This window comes from Haliotis cracherodii, unplaced genomic scaffold (genome assembly GCF_022045235.1).
Source record: "Haliotis cracherodii isolate W230 unplaced genomic scaffold, xgHalCrac1.p SCAF_1, whole genome shotgun sequence".
Lineage (NCBI taxonomy): Eukaryota > Metazoa > Mollusca > Gastropoda > Lepetellida > Haliotidae > Haliotis > Haliotis cracherodii.
Window position 1 is genome coordinate 86337168 of NW_027266264.1, and position 14703 is coordinate 86351870.

Below are 14703 nucleotides of genomic sequence, written 5' to 3' on the forward strand. Positions count from 1 at the left end.
GTTGTGCACATATTTTTTACAAGTGAAAACACTCTTTCCATTTGGCCTTTTCCAACAAGACCATAGTTCAGTAACCTTGTTCACCTGACCCTCCTTCCCCAATTGTGTCTGTGTGTCCCAATAAAGATGTCCAGTTGTTCAACTCTCACTCTCCAATACCCTAACCCACCCCCATCAAAACTTCATCCACCCCCACCCCCACCCCACCTCTGCCCCACCTCTGCCCCACCTCTGCCCCAAACAAACCCTTTTCTTCACACCCGCTGTACTCTATTTTTCATATCTTGCAAGTGCTTCAGGTGTGTTTTTGTGCCATCATGTTCACTAGATACATATGGTATAAGTAATATTCAATGTTGTCAAACATTGTTGTCTACCTTTACCCAAGTTGTTAACCCATTGCTTATCGCACCTCATCAGGGCTCCGGAAACTGTCACAACCAAACCCACCCATTTTTTGCCACCAAATTGGTGTGTTTCAAAAGTAAACCATGACAACAAAAGTTCTAAAAGTTACATTCAAACACACAAATTCCTGTTTCATAAAACCCTTAACTGCTTACTACAATGGAAGTTTGAGGTAATTGTCCATGAAAGATGTAGAACTTCCAGCAAGAGTCGTAAAATATACTGCCGGAGATACATATGATTTGATAGCCTGTTGTTCGTGATGGGACTCGCCCAATATTGTACTAATGTAGGTACGATTGCAATATAGAGTACTATATTTATGTTTTATGTGAACACTTAGTACGTTGAATTGCCAAGTGTCTAACTGTTTTATTAGTGTATGTTGATTTGATCTGTTAAGCACATGAAGTACGTACAAGTGTGTTTTAATGTGTAGAAATGTACATATTGATTTATTATGTGGACTGTACATACTAGTAGAAGCATACCAACATGGAACATTCACACATCTTATCATTAACGATACAGGGCCGTTACAGAGATGTGTCACAAAGTGTTTCTTTTATACCATATTCCACACCAATAAAGGATGAATAAACAGCTGTCGAGAACCAGGAAATATACACAGCAATAACCTTATTTTCTAAGTTGTAATGGTGAAACAAATCCATGAGATCAATCAGAATTATCATTTGTTGCCAAATTCATTTGTCAAAGCAAGACTTGATAGACACGGTTTGATGCATCGTATTATCAGAGGATGCATCGTATTATCAGAGGATGCATCGTATTATCAGAGGATGCATGGTGGAGCGGGAGGAGACTTCATCCTGAATGAACACAAAGCCATGTTATAAAGTGCTTTTGTTTTGGTAATTGTTGAAGGGTGAAATTTATGTTCTTCTACAGTGGCAGCAGAAAAATGGCTGTTTTCTTGCTTTTATTGAATCTCTCCCTGCTCCTACACGCACCTGCATGTATTGTTAGCTGTGTGTATGTTCAAACAGATTCAACTGCATCAATTATTTTCATGTCTCACACAAAAGAGATTATGTACATAGTGTCAGATATTTATGTTGGGGCGAATGTTTGGCTTCAAATTTGAAATCTGCATTGTAGATAGCAAATCTCTGCTTCTCAACATCATTTCAACTTTAACATGGAATTTTTCATGGGCTCAACAAAACTTCACAGGTATGCGTTTCTTTCCAATTTGAGCAAAAACATTCCTGTGAAACCTTTGTTGACAAATTAACAAAACTGCCCAAATCGGGGTTTTTTTTAAACAGACATCAATTCCAATTTAAGGACAGATGACACTTTGAGAGTTCTCATCTGCCTCCGAGCAGTACTCCAGTTCTCATGAAGTTGGTGCAGGGAGTTTGTGATGATGTTAGTAGCAGTTCTAGCTTGCATTTTTGTGCTCTTGTAAAAGACGCTGCTTCTTGCTTGTTGTCCATTAATCACTAGGAAACCAATATTCTGTGTACATTTCTAACTGTACATAATCTCTTGCCTATAACATCCACTGGTCATTCATGGCGGCTCCAACCAACTCATTTCTCTTTGTCAAATCAGTTGGTAAAGGGCTTATACAGACTTGTACAAAGTGTAATTAAAGTTATCATTAAAACAGATCCTTCTTTGTCTGTTGTCCTTTCCGAGCGTCTTTTATTTGGGCACAAAGATCAAGCTAGTTCTGTGAAGGAGGTGGAATAGCCAAGACAAATATATGTTGTGGTTGTGTCAGCGTGGTGAGGTACTGTTGCAGCTTACACTCTGACATCACCAAGGAACCATCCGGTCTGACTGGCTAAGGTGTGTGGAACACCTCACTTAGGTTGGTTTCTGTGGATGAGAAAAGCTATGGCCTTCCAACAGTCTGATCCAATTCCACACAATTCACCAGTCCGAGCTTGGGATTGGAATTGACACTGAATTTTCCAAATGGAAGAGCTAATATTTGCTTACAATTTTTCACAAGTAGACAGCAATTATTTAATAAACCACACATTGCAGACTGCTTCAATGACATTTAAAACATTTACAAATTTGAAACTGTTATCTATTTGTTGTGAATTTACAAATACAATGATACCCTCTTTTCTGTATGAAATCATCTTTATTTATGACACGTGAACACTGAAGGGACTTGGTAGACATGTGAGAGTTTCATCGACCAGAAGGTAGGGTTCCCAGGTTTATGGATTATCAAGGTTGTAGATCAATGAAAAGTCAATGTTACGCTACAATACTGTCCACCATATGAATGTATCCACTACATGTACCGGTACTGACACAATGAAAACACACTGTCAACTTTAATTCGACATCAGAAGAAATGTGTTCTAGTTCTCATGTCCATCTCCAAACACGTTAAATGAAAAACAAACCTGTGTGACGACAATGTGACATTTGATTATCTCTACCTAAATACCTAGAACAACATTTTGATTTTTGTGGCCATTTTGCCAAATGTTGCAAAAGTGTGCATAGTGCATAGATTCAACAGTTTATACATGTGTTACATCTCTTAGAGAAATTCAGCATCAAAGTAACTTCTGTTAACACATGGGACAACACAGCTTAACATGACCCAGCACACACATTGCAACAAAGATGCAGTTTCATCATGTTTTTGCCTTCCTTGATGAACATTCGACACTCAAAATGTGGCAACATGGCCATCGTATTCATCAAGGGGAAAGTAGTCCCAGATGATATGCTGTATGTGTGATGTAGTGACCCACCCACCTATCAGCCATTGTAAACCAGAGAATATACTTGGTGTTTGTGGAGCAGAAAGAAATATTGTTCCTGAATCTGGATAATGTACCCAGATTTGTCCATCTTTGCTGCACTTGTCCATTAAACATCTAAAAATTGTTTTTGCATATATAGGTCAAGGTCACCATCATGAGACAAGTATTAAAAGTGTGTAATGATAACATAATGCCATACATTCTCTAGCATGGGGTTTTAGGTTTATAACATTTTGGCTGACTGCCATCAAATATAGAGGTCATCTACAAGGAAGTACGGTGCAAACAATCGATAATAATAGATGCGATCAATAAAATATAAATAATATGTCAAGGTCATTCTGATCAATTGCTCAAATAATAACAAACAAAAATAATTTCTCTATGAACCCTAACCATGTTCAATGTAGGCCGGACTTGTTAGGCTCAGTGAACAGGTAGCTACTATTTTCCCCTTTAAAAGGGTTTGAATTACAGTTCATATTTGTAACCACTTGTAAATTATTCATGGAAATATGGATACCAGCAGCCAGATCCAATCAGAAAGACTTTGAAAATAGGCCACACCTGTTTGGAAGGCAATATGTCATGTAACTGTCAACGTCAACCAGAGACAACAAAAATTACAGGAAAACTGAAGAGCATTCTCGTCTCTGTGCTTTCTCAGCTGTTCAATCATCATCGCATTTTGATTTGGTCCTCTGTCATCTGATTGGTACAATCGTACATGTCTCTTCCATTTTCTATATTTATAAGTTCAATCTGAATTTTGTTTGATAATTTGTATGAGGAATTACCTGTGTGCTCCACAGTTTGAATATTCATGCATATTAATGAGATTTGTTGCCTCCTGTAATTTCAAATGACCATGAGGTCAGCTGTCACTTGGTGAGATGAATTTTAAAAAGTCCTGATTGTTGGTTTGAGTGATAAATTTTGTAGTAAAAATGTCCGGGCATTCAGGAATTAATTATGGGCTAGCTCTTTCCGAGTTCAAAATGTACAGATCAAGCACCCTGTAATGGGATGTCCTCAGATATTGGTTTTGCGGTAGCTGTTCTCATTAAAATCACATCTTAGTTCTCGCTCCTGCTAAACCAAGATCTGAGGACATCCCATTACGTGTCACGTCAGACCTACCTTTCCGAATTTTGACCAGTCATTGGAAGGGTTGACAAGGATTCGACATTAGCAAATCAGAAGGCAGCATTCTGGTAGTTTATGGCACTAACTGGTGACTACGCTTTGTTACATATTTGACATTCTCGATTACCCGGTAATAATTTCATAACGGAACAAACATTCTGGAATGGCTAATAGATGGTCTAGAGTGGATTCAGTTATAAAGCCTGTAACTGTCATTTGGAATACCCCGTGTTAAATCACATTCAGACTCATGATCATTATCACTTTCAAGCGACGCACTGATTGGTCGGATGAAAGGTCATTTTGACGAGACCCGTGATGGAATGTCCTCAGATCTTTGTTTAGCGGTAGCGAGAACTCTGATCTGATTTTAATGCGATTGGTGGTAGCGGGAACTCTGATCTGATTTGATAAGATTGGGTTTGACACAGCCATTTGTCTGCTTGTTCCAGATGTTGTACATGGAACTCGGAAGCATCACATGACAGATTGACTCCTGTAACTTTTGAGTAGTTCGTATGTTCAAGGCAGTGTCTATCTTGGCTGTCTCGTCTAAGATTCAGTTAAATAGCAGAAGGGAACATGCAAATGCCATTTGACCTTGCAGAGGTCATAAGTTGGCACTGAGATGCTAAAATGAAAAAGAATTACCATATCGTGATAATGGCTCGATATATTTGTGATGGACTCAAAATTAAAAAACAAAACGAAGAAGTATAATTGTATCAAAACCTTCTTATTCATTATTTATCTAGAAAGAAAATTATTCAATGCCTGACAACCATTTTAATATGGCTGGTTAGGTTTTGTGCACATTTTAGAAGTGTCTGAAATTAATAGGAGTCGGAGACTTTTCACTTTCAGACTTGAAGTGCAAAGTGATTAACAAGACCTAGATGTCTATTGACAATCCTTCTATAGTGCTTGAATGCCAAGAAAAGTAAATGCCAATTTGAAAATTGAGTGAACAACCACAACACATTGTTGGTAAACAAACTGCTTGTGGGTTTCACGAAAGTTGTAAGCGTCCAGACCTGCATCACCTCATGCTTTCCAGTAGAGGTGACGATACGATATGTATCATGATACAAAGGTCAGGATATGTTCGCAATGTGCATATTTATGTGGAAATGTCTTGACTATAATTATTTCACTTTTTACTAGTGCACTTACGTAATTACAACACATTTTGCCATTTTTGACTGACAAAAATGCTTGGGAGTCATTAAACTAGTAGTAATGTGCTTTAGTAAGTGTGTTGTCTTGTATCGATACAGAAAAAAATGTATCATGTATTGTATTGGCACATGAAGACTCACGATGCACCAATGTATCATTTCACTTGAACTTTCCAGCCATAACAAGCTGAAGGGCAGTGATTTTGCTGAAATACTGTTGAAAGCAGCATTAAACCAAACTCAATCTCACATTATTGTAACGTTGTCTTTGAAACATGTATGTTTTGAATGCAGCTGTTAATTACTGTATGATTCCTTACCATGGCTGATAAAGAGTTGTCATTCTACATCATGACTATTACCAAGTATTTTGTTTTGAAGATCCCAGAGTATGACCAATGTGTATGCATATTGCAGAGCTCGGGCCAAGTGTTACCAGCGACGCGGTGTGTCCCAGGACCACAACGAAATACGCATAGAGTAGACATCTTAATGTGTTGTCAACAATTTGCACTCTATTAGCCCCACTGATGGTGATGGGATTGTGTTTGATGATGTTTGTGATGCATTTGCAGAAGAGTCCCTGTGAAAATAATATTCAGTTTGGTTTGAAAAATATTTGCCACAATTTAAGACTGGCTTTGTGTACAACCACAATGTTTTTGAAAATATACCATGTTTTATATATTGTAAATAGTATATTTTGTATGATTATTTTGTAAACACATCACATTCACAATTTATTGTTGAGATTGTTGAAAGCACCAGTTTATACTGACTTTTGTTTTGTTTTAACAGAACTCCCTCGACCTCCCCCTCACTCTCTAACACGAGCACCCCTAACCACCTGGGATCTCCGTCACACATAGGCTCCCCTCGGATTCTGGAGTCACCACGGGGTTTATGCTCACCACCCCTCAGCTCACCTAAACTGGACACCTTGTGTCGACTGCGGTCACAATCCCACTTGAGCTCGGCATCGCTGTTCGATTATCAGTCGCGACTGCGGTCACCAAACAACATTGCCTCACCACCAAAAGTGGAATCTCGTCTGCAGTCACCAATTAATTTTGGCACCACAGTCAAACATGAATCTCGTGAGAGTCTCTCCTCACCTTGTAAAAGAGAGTCACCGACAAAAATATCGTCACCACCTGCCAAACAACGGTCACCAGTACCAAGACCATTACCCACTCATCTTCAGACATCGAAAATGTATCCCCCGTTTGGCTACGTCCATCCCATGATGACGTCCCCCCTGAGCATGATGGCGGCTGTGCCAATGTCGTCATGTCTGACATTGCCCCGACCGGCTCCATTATCCCTAGCATCAAGTCTCAACAGGAATGGGGTCTCAAACTTTCATCCCTTCGCAAATGTGCCTTCATTTGGTAAGTTAGAATGTTGAGTATCGGATATAGATCCATCCTGTGTCAGTGAATGTTTCTTTTGAGGGTCAAGCTGTTCTATGAATAAATCAGCATTCATAACACTGAAATTAAAGGGCTTTGTCCATTACACAGCCCTATCCTACATGCAGCACAGCAGTTCAAAGTAGCCCCTCCCACACAGGTACCTCGTTACTCTTACTGTTCTCGTTCAGCGGAAGCAATTAATCAGGCCTGTCTGAGAAACAGTTTTCTGACTTAGAATACTGCCCACCCAAACTTCAAAATACAGTCAAACACCGTTGTGTCAAACTTTGATGTGTCGAAGTCTGCATATTGCTTCTTTATCATCATTTTTCATTGTGTCAAACCTCGGATAACTCAAAGTATTTACGAAGGTCCCTTCAACTTCGACACGATGTTTGACTGTATGTAAAACTGAGAATTTCTCTTGGTGAATTTGGTGAACAACCTTCTTGCTGGGTTTACTTTATTAATAATTAGTTGAAATGAATGTAATTAAGTACTTACTTTGCTGCAGTTTCTGAAGTTGACTGGCAGGCCTGTCAATCCCTTTTCATGTTTTCTTCAGTTCACTATCGGCAGTCAAAGAACTGAGAAAACAAAAGAAAAAACTGCTGTTTGGCAAAAGAACCTAATTTTGGAAGTGTCCAAGTGAGCTTGAAATGGTTCTGTTAATGTTGAACTGCTGATATGATTCTTGTTTCTTTGTTGTTGACTGTTGTGGCCTCAGGACACAATCTATCCACTTTCCCGTTCCGAACTGACATGAAGTAGGAAGTTATTTAGTATTATTCAAATAATATATGTGGCTCCTATCAATAATCATGATAATAATATTACCAGAGCATGGAAATACAGACATTTAGTCTCCTTTGTGCTGGACCAGTTCTGGACTAGTTTTATCTTGTGTTTAGAGAGTACACCTCAAGAGGAAGGACTATTCTGAAATTCTGTTCCATATACTCATATCAACGTTTTCTAGAATTTGAAGATTTTGTGTTAGGAAATTAGAACAACTAACACAGAAATTACACACTTGTGCAATAACATCCTGGATGCTCACTTCTTCTTTTTTGATTGACCTTAAATCAACAATAACAGCATTTTATTTTGTTTGCCCCTCAAATTGCCACAGAAGTATCTTTGAAACAAGAAAATAGTTGATCTACCTGAGCAGTTGGAAATTCTGACAAATGAGTTCAAGGGCCCTTTCTGAAAATTCTAAATGCCTCTCAAGTTAGTCCAGTCTAAATCATTGTGAATGATGTCAGTCTACTTTGTTGGGGTTTGTGGATGGGTTGTGTTCTGTTCGTCCGTTTCATCCTTGATCCCCTCGGGGGAGATGTTTCTGCTTCATTCATTAACAACATAAACAAAACATTGATACTGATGAACGCCTTGTTCATCTGAACTAACAGCATGAGTTGATCAATGCTTCAGTTTGTTTTATCCTTGTATACTATATAGTCCAAGAAACATTGAATGTGTTTTAGTGTATGAGAAATTTTACTGTTAGCGAAAAATAAGGGGACACCCAACAGTGCAAATATTGGAGTATTAATTTATGGAGACAAAGTTAACAAAATGAGAAAGAGACAAGTAACCCTCGATACCAACAGGATGTCAAGTGAAATCACTCCTTTCCATCGCTCTCTATTACCCTGGTATCATTTGCAGTGTATCATTCTCATCCAGTTGTAAGTTTTCATTAGTTTCTGCTTTGGAGACCCTATTGGCTGCAGGGGCAGTGAGGTAGCCAAGTGGTTAGTGCAGTCGCTCGTCACACTGAAGACCCAGGTTCGATTCCCCACATGGGTACAATGTGTGAAGCCCATTTCTGGTGTCCCCCACTGTGATATTGCTGGAGTATTGCTAAAAGCGGTGTACCCACTCACTTTTGGATGGCAGCTGTAGGGGTCTTGTTGTGAGGACAAAGATTATTTCCTGTACTTGCTATATGTTCAAATTGTTTATTCGTTTTGTATACTCACAAAGGAGTTGAAGATTATTTATTGTGTCCTTAATGGAGTGTTGTTTTGTACCAGATGATGACCTGTTGCCGATCCTAGCGTCAGATGATGAGGTAGGCGTAAGTATGACCCTTCTCCCGCTTCTGTTCACTGATCTTGTCACACGTGATGTGGTTACATGCATGGATAGGAAGTGTTCAAAATGTAGCATAAAAGTCGCGGGCTCCTTGTCACATCCCTAATGTTAAAAGTTAAAGATTAGGGCTCTGTATATTCAAATACCACAGGACCCGGTATTTGTCATTCCGTGATTCCGGGTTAGAATAGGCCCCAAGGAACCCTGCTGGTGTAGGAGGCAACCAAATGGATCGCGTAGTCAGATTCAGTGACTTGGTTGATTGCATGTGTCATCGTTGCTCACTGTATCGATCACTGGATTGTCTGGTCTGGACTCATTTATTTATTGCCCGCTGTCATAAAGCTGGAATATTGCTGAGTGGCATTGAACAACAAACAAATGGTACAACCCTAATATTTAAAGTTAAAGATTAGGACCCAGATTCCAATACCTTAGATTAAGGACCATAGAACCCTCAAACACTTGATTTGACCCTTGTATTTTGGAAACACCAGTTCTCAAGTCCTGTAAGACAATTACAAAAGGCATTAGAAATGCAAGTTTGACATGAGAGTGATATGACTATGTGACTATTTCGTGCTTCTACCATTCTTTGACACACTGCATTGACATCTGCGAAAGGTCACCTCAATCAAAGAGGCATGAGTGGGTTGATGGACAAGATACCACAATTCACTGTGCAGAGTTGTATCCCTTACACAAGAAGGATCTGCTCATCATTGGTTTGAATTGAATCTTTGCCAACATTGCCTTGGTCTGTCAGCAGCATTCTTGTGCTCATCCGCTGAAGGAGTAGATGTCAGTGATCAGTCATCCCACATTCAACTGCAACATTGTTAAACATCTGAAGTACTGATCAAAGCCCAACTCCTCGCCCTTTCACCTGTAAACTAGTATATGTGGAGAATTTTGAAATATAATCTTGAATGAATTAAGTCATTTATGTATATTATTTCAAATTAATGTGTTGATACATTTTGTTTGTTTATTTCAGATTCCTGATTTTCTCTCTCAGTCAACGTCAATGCTCAACTTCCGGCCACCATCTTCCACAAGCTCCTCACAGCATACTTTTAACCTGTATAGTGATGTGATATCATTAGACTGACATGCAAAAGTCATGGGGAGAGTTTCAGCAGATGAAGTGCAAATGATGAGTGACTGAAATCCATATGAACAGAAGGGATCTGCGTGCATGATGCTGTCAGCACTGACAATTGGCTCAATAAGTTCAAGTATTTCCTGGGCCAAAACATTTTCAGGGATTCAAAAACGTAGTTTTGCATTATCCAGTAGAGGATTTCACAGAGGAAACTGCATGTGTAATAATGTATTGGCAGTTTTCACCATTTTCCATTGAAGTAGGAGGTCTCGTCCATCGGGGTGAAGCTCATCTAGTCACGAGAGAGGATGTAGGATTATTTATTGTAGGTTCGGATGGATGGTACAAGAAGATGGAACACCACAATCGTGGAAGCAGTAGTTGTGGAATTTTCTGATTGTGCTGATCACGTGACAGATAGTGCCTGAACTGTTATATGGGCAGTTCACAATAGTTTCAATGAGATACAAGTACACTTGAAACAAAGACCATTTGCCTGTTGATCAGAATAATGTGACTGTCCATCTTCGGAACACCCTGGGGGCATGACAGTGTCGGTGAGGTCAGTCACCTGTTGGTTGTCTCTCGTATACAATATGGTCAAAGCCTGTGCCAAAGTTTGAGAGCTGGTCACAGAGGACTGTTTGTCTGCATGTGTTTAGTACGTCGACTGCAGTGAGGAACACAAGTGTTAGATCATGCTGTGTAGCCTCATCACCTCGCGCATCCTCTGGTGCATCCTCTCCTTGATGTCCGACATAATCTGTGAACTAAACAGGGTCAACTCACTACAATCTTATTGTCAATTTGTGTATAATTCTGTACATAGTTTGTGTTTATTTTTTGGGATGACAGAGTCTTTGTATATTTCTATGCTTGTTATTTCTACACCTAAATACAAATACAGATGAATTGACATGACCATGTGTCATGTGACTTGCTGTGTGTCAACTTTCTTGACACTGTCAGTGACTTGACAATGCAGCATGTGACTTACAATGTACATTCTCTCATTCGTACACCAGTCTTGACTCATTGGTAACCATTACATGGTGGTAATGCCTTGTCTCACCTGTAGTGTTGTAGAATACCATCCAAGTAGCTATTTTAAAGGTAGAAACTTCTTCCATACTTTACTTATAGGACTATCAAAATATATTTTCACTCAAAGCTAGTTCTTTAAGGAGATTGTGTCACCTTGTATGTCAATACTCACAACCAACCGTTTTATGCAGCCCCATTTCAAATTGTCATAACAGGTTTGAAGCCCCATTTCAAATTGACATAACACGTTTGAAGCCCCATTTCAAATTGACTTAACACGTTTGAAGCCTCATTTCAAATTGTCATAACAGGTTTGAAGCCCCATTTCAAATTGACATAACACGTTTGAAGCCCCATTTCAAATTGACATAACACGTTTGAAGCCTCATTTCAAATTGTCATAACAGGTTTGAAGCCTCATTTCAAGTTACATTAGCACACTTGCAGGCTCATTTTATATTTCAATAACACATTTTCAGCCTCAGTGGAAGGTGAAATAACACATTTGTAGGCTCATTTCAAGTTAAAATAACACATTTGAAGCTTCATTTGAAGTAACATAAGCTGTTGCCCTCAGCCTGAGATATGTTCACATCTCTAATGTTGAGTGGTATATTCAGTGACTCCCATACATTTGAATTTGTCTACAGATTTACCCAGATGTCCAGTGTCCGTCACACAACTACCAACATTGCTGTTCATGCCCTGTATATTCCCTGATGTCTTGTATGTCAGTGTCATTTAAATCAGATCTTAGTTCTCTCTACCGCAAAACAAAGATCTGAGAACATCCCATTACCTTTTTTGTCTGACCAATCAGAGCTTCTCTTACCAGATCATGAAAGTGACAGTCGGAATGTGATTTCTAATCATGATACGTCGAAAACTTTAACTCTAAGTCTATTAGCCATTCCAGAATGTTCATTTGTTCAGGTTTCAAATGTTTAATCGAGAATTTGTCAAAATATGTTTCGAAGCGTAGTCGCCAATTTGAAATTAGTGCCGTAAAGCACGAGAAAGCTGCCTTCTGACTGGCTAATGTCGGTCAAAGTTCGCGAAAGGTCGGTCTGACGTGACCAGTATGGGGATGTCCTCAGATCTTTGTTTAGCGGTAGCCAGAACTAAGATCTGATTTTAATGAGATTGCTTGTATGTAGTTGTATATACTGAGCTTGGTTCAATCATCTCCATCCTGGGTACCAAATGGACACACTTTTATACCATTATACAGTGGGGTGCTTCTAACCAATCAGATTGCTTTCTGGAAAAGCTAACAAAAACCAACCAATCAGAGGTCTTCACATGAAATAAGGTAAACTTATGGTAGTATGGCAGTAGCATCCACTTCAACATGGATGTGTAGCTCTCCGACATCCCTCTGGTACAAACAAACATATCAGGGTGCATAATGACAGGACTTTGTCTCGTGGGGCTATATCAGCTGTTTTCTGGACAATATTTCCCAAGGAATATTTTGAGTAAGAGTTGTATGATGTGTAACTTTCACTCTTGGTTTGAATAAAATTGCCAAAATAACTTAAGTGAGGTGGAAAAAAAAATCATATTTAGTCTAGTAACAGGATAAGATGTCATCATTTCAAAATATTTTGGGGAATTGGGAGTGTCTTTACCAGAGAAACAATAAATGGTGCTCTCATGAATACCCTGTTTAAACCATAATGTACATGGAAATACATCACACATTTCATTTGTTGTTGTTTTCATGAATGAAACGGGTCTATGTTTAAGATTTGTATATCATCATGTATTTATTGTTTTTGTGTGTGTCCAAGGTTTGTATTGTAAGCATTCCAGCTGGGCCTATATGCTAGTAAACTGATGCTGTGAAGCATTTCTTCAGATGTGAGTTGAAGAGGCAAGTATAATGCCTTGGCTTGTCAAGTTGTTCAGATGTGAGTCGAGTACCATGCTCTGGCTTGTCCAGATGTGAGTCAGGTACCATGCCCTGGCTTGTCCAGATGTGAGTCAGGTACCATACTTTGGCTTTTCCAGCTGTTCAGATGTGAGTCCGGTGCCTTCCTTAGGCTTTTCCAGCTGTTCAGATGTGAGTCAGGTACCATGCTCTGGCTTGTCAAGCCCTTCGGATGTGAGTCAGGTACCATGCTCTGGCTTCTTCAGATGTTCAGATGTGAGTCAGGTACCATGCGCTGGCTTGTCCAGCTGTTCGGATGTGAGTCAGGTACCATGCTCTGGCTTGTCCAGCTGTTCAGATGTGAGTCAGGTACCATGCTCTGGCTTGTCCAGCTGTTCAGATGTGAGTCAGGTACCATGCTTTGGCATGTCCAGCTGTTCAGATGTGAGTCAGGTACTATGATCTGGCTTGTTCAGTCAGGTACCATGCTTTGGCTTGTCCAGATGTGAGTCAGGTACCACACTCTGGCTTGTCCAGCTGTTTAGATGTGAGTCAGTTACCATGCTTGGTTGATGCTTGTCATCGTATCCCAATTGCGTGGATCGATGCTCATGATATCAATCACTGGATTGTCTGGTCCAGACTCGATTATTTACAGACCACAGTCATATAACTGGAATATTGCTGAGTGTGGCATTAAAGAAGAAACAAACAAACCATGCTTTAACTAGTCCAGCAGTTGTTCAGATGTTAGTCAAGCACCATGCTTTGGCTTGTCAAGCTGTTGTTCAGATGTGAGTCAGGAACCATGCTTTGGCTAGTCCAGCAGTTGTTCAGATGTTAGTCAAGCACCATGCTTTGGCTTGTCAAGCTGTTGTTCAGATGTGAGTCAGGTACCATGCTTTGGCTTGTCCAGTTTTTCAGATGTGAGTCAAGTACCAAGCTTTGGCATATCCAGCTGTTGTTCAGATGTGAGTCAGGTACCTAGCTTCGGCTTGTCCAGCTGTTATTCAGATGTGAGTCAAGTACCAAGCTTTGGCATATCCAGCTGTTGTTCAGATGTGAGTCAGGTTCCTAGCTTCTGCTTGTCCAGCTGTTATTCAGATGCGAGTCAAGTATCAAGCTTTGGCATATCCAGCTGTAGTTCAGATGTGAGTCAGGTACCTAGCTTTGGCTTGTCCAGCTGTTCAGATGAGAGTCAAGTACCAAGCTTTGGCATATCCAGTTGTTGTTCAGATGTGAGTCATTGGTCTTGTACACCCTAGAACTGAGCTGATGGTTTCTCTGTTAACTCAACCCAACTAAAGTAGTACTTTGGACAATTTGATACCATGCTCAAACCCTCAGTACAGGTAACAGACATTCTCATACACCTGAACAGGTAACAGCCAATATCATGGTGTTGGAGTACTATCTGTGAACAGTGAAAGCTCTATGGTTTTAGAGAAGAATGAAGGTTAGCTTCTTAAGACTTGAATTTCCCACTAAGATGACTTGACTAAACATTCAGAAAAGTGGCCTGTCAGAGTGTACTTTACCTTCCCCAGATAGTGGGGGAATGGATGCTGGGGGTGTGTGGACACATCTGAAGTCGTGAAATCCAGTTGTACCATGGCATTATGTAGCAAGGAAAATATGTTGTCACATTCTATTCAAAGAGAAAGAA

General features: G+C 39.7%; 1 protein-coding gene across 3 annotated transcripts in view; it reads left to right on the top strand.

Annotated features, from left to right (window-relative positions):
* LOC139453657 (E3 SUMO-protein ligase PIAS2-like) overlaps positions 1-14088 on the top strand; it is a 56737-nt gene extending 42649 nt beyond the window's left edge. For 2 of the 3 annotated variants that reach the window (XM_071235139.1, XM_071235153.1), the window contains 3 exons: positions 6296-6888; positions 8955-8998; positions 10013-14088. In XM_071235139.1, coding sequence (XP_071091240.1) covers positions 6296-6888; positions 8955-8998; positions 10013-10126 — 751 coding nt within the window. In that variant the 3' untranslated portion in view covers positions 10127-14088. The remainder of the gene's footprint in view (positions 1-6295; positions 6889-8954; positions 8999-10012) is intronic. The other variant, XM_071235145.1, reaches the window with a different exon arrangement.
* The last annotated feature ends 615 nt before the right edge of the window (positions 14089-14703 follow it).